Raw genomic sequence first — 13,918 nt, 5'->3', positions numbered from 1 at the left:
TTTTATTTTAGTTTTACACTTATTTGGCATTACTCAGCTTCTGCTTTCTTTAACAATAAGTAGAACTGTGACTAAGCAGGATCACTGGCTTTGGCTTCCAACTTTACTTCTGTTTCAATTTTTAATTTGATTATTCACATCCCCTTGCTTTCTGTATTGTATTTAAGATCACAGCTCATCATTGCGATGCAAATAAAGACTGTTCTAAATATCCCAATGGTTTTCCTATTTAATTTTCCAATCTTGGTTTGTCTTCTCAATTTTCGCTAAACACAAGAACAGAAACAATAAGCCTAGCACACCCTTTCTGGACTGTCTTGTTGAAGAAAAATGTGTTTTTCTTCACTTATGCACAGGCAGGAGGTCTCCTCAAGGACACTGTCCAAGAACGCATATGTAACTGGCTTACCTTGATTTGACCCTTTAAGCAAGGCTCACTGCATACAGACCGTACCATTCCACTCTTGTTCATTTGGATTTTGTAATCATCGATGTTCAACACCCCTTCATGCCAAGTTCCAACATGTACATAGTCATAGCGATTGGCTTCTGTGTACTGCAGATTCATAATATCATACCTACAAAGAAAACAACATGTGTGTCTTGGAGCATACGGACATGATGTAGAAACTAAAGGAATTTGGTAAATAGATAATAATAGAAGAGAAATAAAAGTTAGAAACATCCCATGTCCTAACATGAGCTACTGTCAATATTTTAGTTTATTTAGTTTAGTTATGTGTCCTGTGATTTTCCAAAATGTGTATTCCATTCTTCAGTCTCTGTATCATCCATATTTGTTAAAGAATATATTACTCTTGTACTTTTCTTTCTGTGTATTCTTGAAAATAATTCTATATGTGCTGGGTAGGTCACCATATCCTTCAAATCATTATTCACCAGATTATTCTTTGATCAAGTGACAATTCTTCAGAACATTAATTTTTAGCTTAAATACTTTTATTACAAATTTATTTTTCACATTCAGTTGCTACTTTAATTACACTGGATTAAAAGAGGTGAGTCTTATCAAGTCTGGAGTCTTACCTATTTTAGATGCTAATAGAGCAAGAACTCTGAGAAATGCATCTTTAATTAGCAAGGATGTTGAGGATTTAACATTTTGAGCATTGACATTTAAACTGGTCTCTTCCTTGATTAGGACAAACATTTCTGAATCCAAATAATCGGTGTCAGTTATTTCAGTTATTTAAATGCTGCGATGCTACACAGCGGTAAAATCTACGTTTAGAAATATTCTGTGTGTGTTCTGGGGGCCAGATTCATTGTCTCCCAGTGAAGGCAGTAGAGAGCATGTTCCAATTTGATGGAAAAAGTACAAGATTTGATGTTAGAACGTATAAGCTGAAATCTCTTTTCTAATATTTTATCAGTAGATTGCATGACTTTGGAATGTCAGTAAACTCTTTAAGGCTCATGGGCTTCTTGTGGGAATTTACTTACGTAGAGTAGGTTAAAAAAAAAAACTGTTTCACAATTGAGAGAAATGTATATAAAAGACAATATCACTATATCATATTCACATTTGTAGTACTATTATTATTTATATGCTAAAATACTCTTGTTATTTCCATTCTGTAAGAAAGTGAAAACATCTTTGTGTAGTCACAGCCATTTCCCTTTCTCAGCTTTCTTCCTCCTCCCCCCTATGTTCCTACCTATTGTCATGTCATCCTGGAATTCTTTCCCTACAAACCAGATTCAGACTCAAAATCCTTCTCAGCCCAACACCCCGGGAAGCTACTACCAGTTAGCCTTGGTTGTCATCTGAAATCTACTGGCTCTGTCTGGCTTAGTTCTTTATCTTGTCACTGTTTAGTCACTAATTCGTGTTCACCTCTTTTGCGACCCCATGGACTGTAGGCTGTCAGGCTCCTCTATTCATCTGATTCTCCAGGCAAGAATACTGAAGTGGGTTGTCATTTCCTTCTCAAGGGGATCTTCTCAACCCAGGGGTCAAATCTTCATCTCCTGCTTGGCAAGCAAATTCTTTACCATTGAACCACCAGTTCTTTATCTAGACAACTAATATCTTTTCATAGCTTTGCTGCCTGTTTTTAATAATGCGCAAATGTATCCTGTTACCCACAGGGTTGCTAGTGGCTTCTCCACAACCAGATTCTGGCAGTTTCTATAAATAGCAACCCCTTAAAGGGAAAGGGGATTCTAGGGGAGTAAAGAAAGTCTTTGCTCCACTTTTCCAGATGAACAAAACTTACTTGGAGTAAGAAGAGAGAATGGCGCCCCTGGAGTGCATTATTCATCTCTCTGCTTTCTGGTTTTTGGTAATAGAGGGTTCTCATTCCTCTGGGTGCTGAGACAAACCAGCATGTTCTCAGAGTAGCTCTCTGACTGATAACCACATGGGTATTAACTGTAGGCAGACAGCTCGCACTCATCCCGCTGATCAATGATACTAATCTATACCTCCAATATTTTTCCATTTTTTACACTCCTTATGATAGGTGGCTCAGTTGGTAAAGAATCTCTCTGCAATGCAGGAGACCTGGGTTCTAATCCTGCCTCAGGAAAATCCCCTGCGGAAGGAAATGGCAACCCACTCCAGTACTCTTGCCTGGGAAATCCCATAGACAGAGGAGCCTGCTGGGCTACAGTCCATGGGGTTGCAAGGGTCAGACACGACTTGAGTGACTAAACCATCCAAACCACCAACCCTGGTTACAGAGCCTACTGTGAGTGAGTTTCCTTTTCCATTTCCTTTCATCTTTATGTTTTACTCCATGTTACATTGTTAAATCTCTTTATATACTTTCAATGAAGGCTTAGGTGTAATGCTAGCTTTAGAATATCTTTTTCCTATGAATCAGTTCCTTAAAACTTATATTTCACCTTCCCCATTTCAATAGGAGAAATCAGTTCACACTTTATTAGCATTTAGAAACTGAAAAATTCACAACATCTTGGCATGAAAACATATTTTGAAAAAGTCCCAAAAACTGGAGGGAAAAAAAAAAAAACCAAAACTTGATGATACCAAGGGAAAAATACTGACTTACTAAAGAGAGGCCGTCCCCTGTGCAGTGTGTGTTAATGAACACTGCTCTTTCCTCTTGACCCACAGTCCCTTCTCAGCATGTTGGCAGTTATTTGGAATATCCTTATGCTGTAAATTAGAAGTTTGTAGCATTCTTTCGATGTATTCAATTTCTGTTTCATGATGATTAACTAAAATAATTACAAGAGGGACCAAAAGCATGAATGGTGGTGTGACAGGAGATAGAAACAGAGGGAAGTGGTTGAAACAGAAACTGAACATAGATTAAGCTGACCAATTTCAGACATGAGGAAATGATCCTTGCAAAGGAACCCAGGGGGAAACTCATGATTTAAATACTTAATTAAACATGAAGGAGAAACAAGCTAAAATTGTGGGTCTATATTTTAGATGATTTACAGATAGAGAGAGGAGGTGGAAACTTATATCTCTGCAGTGGGGTAAATGTACCTGGCCCTGTCCTAGACACATTGTGCATGCTACAGAATCATGAAGGAAGGTTTCCATCCCCAATCCAATCCTTTACAGAGCTGGTTTGAAGTAGAACCCAGGATTACAACCATGGGTTTAAAGGGGGGTGGGAGGAGGTGGTCAGTGGCAGCATCTTAGACCCACTTGTGCCATCTGGTACCACTTCCTAAGGTGCTCAGCTCCTGGGTGCCTTCCACATGCCCAGCCCCTGCGTCACTCCGTCCTTCCCACTCTCATCTCCATCTAAAGTCGCTCCCACCTAACTGGCATCTTGGAAGGAATCTGATACATCCATGGCTTTAATTATTGACTATTACCTATATCATTTATCCTTCCTGGAGCTGTTGGATTTTAGTAGGGAGAATCCACTGAGGCCCCACAAGGCACTCGCTAAATGTAGAACTTTAAGCTTCCATGAAAGGAAGAGATATGTGGAGAATTATTTAGGGTCAAATAGTCTCTTACAGTCCCTTTGAAATGACATTAAGAAGGTTGTCAGCAACTTTGCCTAATTTTAGGATTAGCGAAAAGGCAATGCGATGTTGCAAAAAGATTACAAGTCTCGGAATCAAACGGTACTGCCTCTACCAGCTACTTTCTGGGTGACTTTAGGGGAGTTTCTTAGTTTCTCTGACACTCAGCTTTATCATCTGTAAAAGAAGATAATAATATGCCTGTGGCAATGAGGATTAAATGATTTGCTGTTCCATTTTATCACAACATATGCTTTTCTAAAATCTCCCATTCTGCAAGCTTTCATACTGAAAGATAACAGGGCTTATGAGAAAAAAAGAGAGAGAGAGAGAGAGAGATTGTGGGCATTCTGTGCAGCAGCCAGACTGAGGGCCTTTTTTCTTTCCTGTTGTAAGTTTTAATTTTTATCCCACTATTCTGATCATCCTTTGCCTAAGAAAATCCCTATGAATGAACACAACTACTCTTTATACTGATAACATCCTCTATATACCAATTACATAAGGACTAATTGGTGTTATAAAAGCAAATACTGCAGATGAGAGAGTATATAAAATGACTTGGGAAAAAAAAATATATATGTATACATTTAGTTAGATTTAATTTTCCTTTGCTTCTTGATTAATTCTTTGGAAGCCATAGAGACTCAATATGAGGCAGAAGATTCTTTTCTTTCTTGTTCCAAGAAACATGTTAGTGGGAACATAAGGTAGCCTGAGAAAAAGGGACACATATGGTTCTCTTCATATATTAAGATCTTTAAGCAGATAAGATTAAAATTTTCCACAAGCAGTATGGCATTGGGATTGATCAATCAGAACATGCTGACCAGATGTTGGCAGTGCCAGGGAGGGTTCTGCTACTCCGATATACTCAGTCTGGTTTCTTGGGCTTGCAGGAAGCTGCTGGGCCTTCTAGGGGAAGACCAAAGATGATAGTGGAGTGTGTTTTGGGGGAGCGGGGTTGACACTAGCAGGATGTAGGATTGTGGGTGTTTACCAATAAGTATTTGATGTTTTATAATGCCATTTCCATCTAACATTAACCCCATCTTTTTAGCTATCTAATTGTATCTACCCTCATGACACCCAGAAAACATGTGACCTAAAGGAGCCAGAGTGTCCATCTGTCTGGCTTAGAGAGGATCACAGGGTTATTTGGATCCATTATGGAAAGGTCTGCTTTACCTTCCAGGAGCATCCCCTTTCTCATCAAACCACACCTCCTCTCCAGACACACCGATGAACGTGGACTTGATGAGGAAGTCCAGGAGTTTGCTGCCATCGATGGGCTTCATGGCATCGCAGAGGCCCACATGGCCGGGGCAGAGGGCCTGGTGCATGTTGTGTAGCCCGTGTGCCATGGCGTAGATGGCATTGATGACAAACCCCATCTTACTGTCCTGGACATAGTTCTCTTCTAAGCTTTCATTGCCTGTAACATAAAAACAGATTACTTCCAAGGTTGCAGTCGTGAAGCTTAAACCCACGCCATGGCGTAGATGGCATTGATGACAAACCCCATCTTACTCTCCTGGACATAGTTCTCTTCTAAGCTTTAATTGCCTGTAACATAAAAACAGATTACTTCCAAGATTGCAGTCATGAAGCTTAAACCTACATGTTTAATTCTCAAATGCTTTTCAGGGCTCTCAGAAGAAGGGAAAGCCAAACATACCTGTCTAAGCTTTGTATTTGTGACTAGCTCTAGATAGATAGTATATTCTATCTTCAAATAGTTTATTCAATTTTATTTTCTGAATTCAATAATGGCTTTATAACATATAAAACAAACACCATAGAGGTTAAAATAAAGAACATTCACATATTGCAAGGAAATCCTTAAGGAACAACGAAAATAACTCTTATTTCCTCTGGGTTCACAGAGATTTATATTAAAAGTCTCCGTATATCACAGTCCTGGAAAAGTGTTTTTTATATCTTTTGTGACAATCCGCAATCTGTCATAAATCAGTTTGTGCATTATCTAAACCTCAATATTTTCTTTTGATGATTCCACTAATTTTATCATCTCTAAGATCATAAAAACCAAGAGTGAAATGAACTGGTTAGTATGAATTTCTTCTTATATATGATTTGCTATACAGAAATATTTGAATAAGATTCGTTAATTATCAGAAACTCACGTAAAATGCTTCTTGATGGAAGAGTTACACTACACCTTTAATCTAAACATTTAGCTTTATCTCTGAACTTCAAAACCTCTGCCATTATTCCCACCCATGTCACAGATGACAGCCTAAATAGGTCATTAGACCCTAAAGTGCCTGGGCTGGATAATAGCAGAATATTTTAGGAACTTAGAGAACTTGAAATGTTTAGAAGAAATGGTAAAGAGTTTTGACTTTGATGTTGAGCTTGAGATTAAATAAGACATTTATAAAGAGTTCTAAGACTAATCTATTTAGGTACACTTGAAAATGTAAAAAATATACATTTGCATCTATCCTGTGAGTGAGATTTGAAATACCCAGGCCAGGTTGAAGGGGGGAAGAATTCAATTTTAACTCATCTTCCAGTGCTGCTTAATAGGAAATTGTTAAGAGTGTGATTTTCTAAAGTAGCTTTCCTAATTGAAAGAAATAGGAGCAAGACAGGCAGAAAGGGCATTTTAGAATCGAACTGTGCATAACAAGTATAGAAGTTGCATAAAGCAGAAAACAAACATCCTCCCTGCAAAAACTAAGAAGCCATTGAAATAAGGTGATTTATGTCACCCAGAACCCCTGGATCTTAAATGTTAGTTTGTTTTCTCTCTATATTATATCAGGATATAAAAGAGATAAATTAATGCCATATGTCTGATAAGTTTTAAATGAGCCTTTAAAGACTGTTCGAAACCTCCAAGTGTTAGAGTTAAATGTTAAAGCTGTTAGAGAAATTACCAGGAGTTAAAGAAGAAGAAAAAATAGACAAAAATTGGATGACAAAATAACCTTCAATGTAGCAGTTACTTAAAGAGTTCTGCTGCTGCTGCTGCTAAGTTGCTTCAGTCCTGTCTGACTCTGTGCGACCCCGCAGACGGCAGCCCACCAGGCTACGGCAACCCACCAGGCTCCGCCAACCCTGGGATTCTCCAGGCAAGAACACTGGAGTGGGTTGCCATTTCCTTCTCCAGTGCGTGAAAGTGAAAAGTGAAAGTGAAGTCTCTCAGTCGTGTCCGACTCTTAGCAACCCCACAGACCGCAGCCTACCAGGCTCCTCCATCCGTGGGATTTTCCAGGCAAGAGTACTGGAGTGGGGTGCCATTGCCTTCTTAAAGAGTTCTAGCAACTATTAAAGGAAAGTTCTACTAAAACCATCCATTTGAAGTGGCTGCTATTAAAGTCAGCCCTGGGAGCAAACAATAAGAAAATATGTGTTCTTTACCAATTAGAAAGTTTTCTACTGGGGACAAACCTTATGACCACTGAGTTTGCTGTTTTGTTTTGATAACTATTATCAATATGTATATAATGCACCTTTAATAACAATTATCAAATCAAAACAACCTGTATCTATCTACTAATGTTATGAGTAAGGTGAGTGAAGTCACTCAGTCATGTCCAACTCTTTGGGACCCCATGGACTGTAGCCTACCAGGTTCCTCTGTCCATGGAATTTTCCAGGCAAGAGTACTGGAGTGGGCTGCTGTTTCCTTCTCCAGGGGATCATCCTGATCCAGGGATTGAACCCAGGTCTCCTGCATTGGCAAGCATGTTCTTTACCACTACCTCCACTCCAATTAAGATGAAGAAGCCCATCTTATCAGTATTTATCATACAGAGAACCAGAAAGCTAAGCACGTGTCTTCAGGGAATATTTGTCACGCAAACCCTTTTCCAAATAAATACAACCAGCCTGTGTGCTTGTGTAAATCTGAAGTGACACATGTACTTCCCTACCACCAGTCCGCTAGGTCTGCACTTGAAGGGGGTGTGCCTGCTGTCAGTAAGAAGTCTCTTTCCAGCTTCTACCCCAGCTAAGGATGAACCAGCATTTGTAAAGGTTTGGCACTGAGTTAGAAAAATCACATGGCCTTTACGGGACCATTTTCTTTGCCATAGCAATGGTCCCAGATGATGTTGCAAGAATTCATCAACAGACAGAATATGTGACAGGTTTTCCTGTTGCCCAAAGATCCTATATTTTCATGACCAGTGAATACAGAATCCAAACTAATACTGTCACTTAGTGGGAAGGTGAAAACACTCCGACTCCCGGGAGTTTGGTGCCTTTTTAATAACACTAGTCGCAGAGTTATTAGTGAAAAGGGGATTTTATGATTCATTTTCTGTGGTGCGTTAACTGTTACAGGCCACTAGGGTATCATTAAACCATTACTTTTTCTAATATACTTAATGGAATCAAATAATCATGGTTGACTGTGTTTATTTACCTTCAAAAGAATACCTGCCTAACTACTTCATAGTGGAATGTGAAAATAGCTACCTTGATTCGAAATAGTAATCTTGTTCTTATTGCAAGAACACAACAGGGCTATAAATTGCTGCCTGAGTGTGGCTGCACGCAGAGCCTCCACGGGAGAAGAAACAGACTGTATACCCTCTGAAAACAGGAAATGCACGGTGGTGGGGCAAAGGCTTGGTTATTCTATCTGCTGCCTAATTTAGGATGGCTATCCAGCAGAGTGGTATAGCAGAGAGAACTCTGGGCTAGGCACTTCAACACCTGGAACCTAGTGAGATGGAGCGGGACCCTGTGAGGCTCTCCCAGATAGAAATCCTTTCTGTGTCCCCAATTTCTTGTTTTGGGCTTCCCTGGTAGCTCAGATGGTAAAGAATCCACTTGCAACACTGGAGACCTGGGTTTGATCCCTGGGTTGAGAAGATCCCCTGGAGGAAGGCATGGCAACCCACTCCAGTATTCTTGCCTGGAGAATTCCTATCGACAAAGGAGCCTGGCAGGCTACAGTCCATGGGGTCACAAAAAGTTGGACATGACTGAGTGATCAAGCACTATTTCTTGTTTGTAGGAAATGAGTTTCATTCAGCCTCCTTGACCATCCCTGAGTTCCAAACTGTAGATTCCAACAGTTGCTTATTGGGAAGAGAGGGAATGCAGAAACACAGACGGAGCAGTCAAGAAATAATAGTACAGCCAGGGGGCTATACTGATTCCTCCTTAAGGGATGAACATATCAATATCTTCTAGTTCTTTTGTGGGAAGCAAGGCCTTCACCCAGGTGGAGGACAGTAACTTCAGGAGCCCTGGAAATTGTCCTGTTACCACCCCTGATCAATCAGAGAAAGTCATGCACCTTTCAGTCCTCACCCCAAATCTTGACTATAAAACTCCCTGCTGAGCCATTAGGGAATTCTGGTTTTTTGAGCATGAGCCACTCAGGCTCCTTGCTTGGTCCTGAAATAAATCTTTCTCTGCTCCAGACTCCGACATTTCAGTCTGTTTGGCCTCCCTGTGTGTTGAGTACATGAACTTGTGTTCAGTAATACTAGAGGCATTTCTGCTGTAATATATCAATACATGTCCAACAAACTCTGGAACTTGGACAAGGGTCTGGATCTCCTAAAGTCCCGTTTCCTAGGAAGCTAGATTCTCAGTTTCCTAACCTAAAAAATGCAAGTGTATTCAGATTAACTTTCTGAAGATGTCTTAGAAAGACACTTTCTAAAGTGTCTATGTTTTGCTTCTCCAGTTCTACCTTTCTTGGTACTTAGCAAAGTCCTTTACATATATTATCATTTTTCATTCCTTAAAACTGTATGAGTTTCGGTCTATTATCACCATTTTACCATTGAGAAGGTTAAAGCACAGATAAGTGAAGTCTCCACTGGGGAGAAATGCCTTCCTTTCTCTTTACTTAATGCTCCTTTGTGAAGAGACGCCTACTGAGCACCACCTCAGGCTTCATGTCTTGCCCAATGGGAAGGGAGGGATGACTCATCTTTTTGCAGTACTGGGAAAAAGAAATACATGCTCAGCTCAACCTCTTTCTCATCTGGAGGCTGACACTTGACAGTGGTTCTCAGTGATCGTGGTTGATTTTCCAGCCTTTGGTAAATGTGAGCTGTAGCTGTCCAGTTGAGCCAGCAGACTGTATGTGGCTCAGTTGTGTCTGACTCTTTGTGACCCCATAGATTGTCGTCCGCCAGGCTCCTCTGTCCATGGGATTCTCCAGGCCAGAATACTAAAGTGGATTGCCATTCCCTTTTACAGAGGATCTTTCCAACCCAGGGATTGAACTCTGGTCTTCTGCATGGCAGGCAAATTCTTTACTGTGTGAGCTACAGGGAAGTCCATGTGCCATAGAATAGACTGGTTAATCTATCTAATATTGCACATATCTTATCTGTGTCCCTAATCCAGTTTAGATTTTTTTGTTTTTCAGTTTTTTTGTTGACTTTTAGAAACCTTTACAACAAGGTATAACTCACATATGGTGCAGAAATTTTTACTATACAGATTAATAAATGTTTACATATGGAGTTGGTGATGGACAGGGAAGCCTGGCATGCTGTAGTCCATGGGGTTGAAAAGACTCAGACATAATTGAGTGACTGAGTTCATGAAATGAACTGAACTGACATATGGACATACCCATGTACCTACTCCCCAGATTATACTATAGAGCATTTCTAGAGGCTTCCATTTACTTACAGCTTCCTTAATTTATCCCAGCAATGTTTTATGATTTTTCAGTATGCAGGCATTTGATTTTTACGGCACTCCTACAGTTGGTTGGATGGCATCACTGACTCAATCAACATGAGTCTGAGCAAACTCCAGAAGATAGTGAAAGACAAGGAAGCCTAGTATGCTGCAGTCCATGGGGATGCAAAGAGTCAGGCATGACTTAGCGACTCAACAACTACAATTGGTGTACTTGAAAAACATTTTAATTATTTGCTGCCTGTATAGAGAAATACTATTGATATTAATATTTGTATTTTGCTCTTGTATTCTGCAAGCTTGCCCAATGTACAAATTAATTCTAGATTTTTTAATAAATTCTTTTGAGTTATCTATATATGCAATCACTTTGTTAATAAAACATATTTTATCTCCATCTGTTTCACTCCTGGCTCTATTCCTTAGTTACATTCAGATATGAGAAGGAAGCACATTGGCTGGGTCACTGAAATCCCAGGGGTTCTGCATTCAAGGTCACACAGCTACCAAGGACAGAGGCAGTGGTCTGGTCCCTGCCAAGGGGCACTGTGTGCACAAGAACAGCCCTATGCAACCGATGGAGCACTTCTAGAACAGATGAGACATCAGTTAGCAAAAAACATTAGTTTGACTTTAGTTGTTCTGGGTCTTTAGTAATATTGTCCCAGTGTTAATGTCCAAAATGGAGAAACTGAAAATAATTTAAAAGAACACTAAACTCCAATGAAGTGCTTTTGTTGATGCCTGTTCTTTCCATCGAATTAGTACAACCTTCCCACTATGCATGTAGGTCTATTTATACTGCTTTTTCAAGTAGCATTAAATTCCAAATAAAAAGAAGCAAAATGAGCATTCTTTTTTCTCATCGTAACAAGGAAGTGTTTGGAGAAATATTAGTAAACATAACTATCCCTGGAGAAAAATATTCTTTTGATTTCTTGGCCTTTTATCTCTCTGCTGCCTCTTTTTACTGGAGAGCACTAAATATTCAATACATACTTTGATATAATCTCTATTCAGATTGAAACACAAAGAATTGTAATTATTTTATATTGTTAACATATCAAGCAAAGAAAGTGAAATTAATGTTCTTTTAAATGAACTGAGTATCAGATTAATTGAATGAAAATTAATCAGGTCATTTTTAAAGTAATGACCTCAAAAGACGAAAATGCCCTCAATTTTTCTTGAAGGCCTGGGCTGTTAAATTTTCCTTATGCTTTTCCAGGAAGAATTTGTGGTAACAGTCCAGGCTTTTTCATGCTCAAGTCTTAAAACTTCGAATATTTTGTTTCCTCTGACTCTATTTTCCTCTTTCTCTAAACATTTTCTCTGTTCCCATAGCAGAAAAATATGACCCTTCCATTATTTTCTATTCAATTTACTAAAATGTAAATGAATTTCTGTGTAGGGTCGAAAAGAAGAAAATAGGGATCATTTACTTGAGTGTGTGTTTTTTATCACTGTTATTAGCTGAATTTCTATTACTTCAACCCAACTGATCTTAACATATGTGAACAATACAGACGTATTTAAAAATATATCACCACAATCTATTGTTAAGAGAAAAATCTCCCGGTTACATGGCACATAAACAGCAGGCTCCTTGTAAATTGCTGGTAATGTATAGTAAGCCTTCATGTCCCTGAAAATACAATTGCATTTTAGCTAACTCATATTTCAAAAGATTATAGTGTTATGTGAAAAACAAATGAGGACAATCCCTGGTGTGTTAAAGTGGTGCTGAGGATTAGTCAGTAACATTCAATTGAACTGTGGGGCTCTTTGTTTCTCTACAGAGAGAAAATAAGGGCAGCCCGTCGTGTGCCTTTGCCTTTATTGATCTGGCACAAAAGCATGTCATGGAGTTATAAACCACTCCCTCTGGAGTAACTAATCTTTGCAAGTCTGCAATAAGCATTTGGCAGGTAATCACAGAGATGGAGTATGTTACTGAGAGCTGGCTGCTTTAGCCAATGTGGGAAGTTGGGGTATTGTTAAAATTCATTAGGGGCTAACCCCCTTCTCAGCAACCTGCTGGGTCAGAATTCTTGGCAAGCCTATTCATCTTGGCTTCTTCCAAACTCTAAGGAGGCATAATATGCTCAAAGCTCCACTTTACTTTTTTAATGGATGGCAGAAACATGCTTTCCTTTACAAATGTAAGGGAGTTCCATGATTTAAGTCTATTCAAGTTCTTGTCAACGGTTTGTCCTCTTGTAGTATCCCAAGTTTCACACTGCAGTGTTTAGATTGAGCTAATAAGTCAGAGTGGATTTTGCAGAAATACAAGAACTATTTGTGAAAGCTCTACTTAGCTCTACCATTTTAGAGTCTAACAGCATCTTCTGGTAACCAATATAGGGTCTTGTTTATTACAAAAATAGAACCTTAAAAGTTACATGGCGTTAGCATTGTAAGGGAGAAGGCAATGGCACCCCACTCCAGTACTCTTGCCTGGAAAATCCCATGGACAGAGGAGCCTGGAGGGCTGCAGTCCATGGGGTTGAGAAGAGTCGGACACGACTGAGTGACTTCACTTTCACTTTTCACTTTCATGCACTGGAGAAGGAAATGGCAGTCCACTCCAGTATTCTTGCCTGGAGAGTCCCAGGGATGGGGGAGCCTATTGGGCTGCTGTCTATGGGGTCACACAGAGTCGGACACGACTGATGTGACTTAGCAGCAGCAGCATTGTAAGTCCACTTTTATGATTGACTTCTGATTAATACAATACAGTCTTTATGACTTGACAAAATGCTGTACATAGAAAGTCTACTTTGGGACATATTAAGGATATCTTATACTTCAGCCTCCTCCACACTGAGTGATAAAATGGAAGCTTGGGATAGAAACCTTCCTTGTTCTGCAAAGGCTCTGGGGTTTAAATATAGGCCATAAGATTTATTACATGCCCCTATCACCTACAAATGGGATATACTCTGGATTTCCATGTGAGGTTCATTTCTGCAGGGCACTATTAGTTGACATTTTACACTGACTTTTTATCTAGATTTAACAATCCTTTTAGACCACAAGGCTATCTGTTCCAAAGTTGGTTGGGATTTTTGGAATGACATATTGCCTTTTATGTGGTATCTCCCAACAGCATCTTTAGAAAGAACCAAACTCAGAATTCCTAAGGGCTTAATAAGAACTCATGGCTAGTAAGACTTCAGGCAAAATCTGTCACAGAATTAAAAGAGTAGCTCCTAAGATTAGTGTTGTCAAGGGTCTATGGCTAAAGCACATACAGGATTCAAACTTCATGCAAATATGCTTCAAT

General features: G+C 39.4%; 1 protein-coding gene across 2 annotated transcripts in view; it reads right to left on the bottom strand.

Moving 5' to 3' along the window:
• GRM1 (glutamate metabotropic receptor 1) overlaps positions 1 to 13,918 on the bottom strand; it is a 412,380-nt gene that overhangs the window by 61,770 nt on the left and 336,692 nt on the right. For both annotated transcript variants that reach the window (XM_061130176.1, XM_061130177.1), the window contains exons 4-5: positions 5,170 to 5,416; positions 410 to 578 (exon numbers count right to left, since the gene is read on the bottom strand). In XM_061130176.1, coding sequence (XP_060986159.1) covers positions 410 to 578; positions 5,170 to 5,416 — 416 coding nt within the window. The remainder of the gene's footprint in view (positions 1 to 409; positions 579 to 5,169; positions 5,417 to 13,918) is intronic.

The sequence above is a fragment of the Dama dama genome, chromosome 26 (genome assembly GCF_033118175.1).
Source record: "Dama dama isolate Ldn47 chromosome 26, ASM3311817v1, whole genome shotgun sequence".
Taxonomy (NCBI): Eukaryota; Metazoa; Chordata; class Mammalia; order Artiodactyla; family Cervidae; genus Dama; species Dama dama.
The sequence above is the reverse complement of the archived record's forward strand: the minus strand, read 5'-3'. Positions and strand labels throughout refer to the sequence as shown.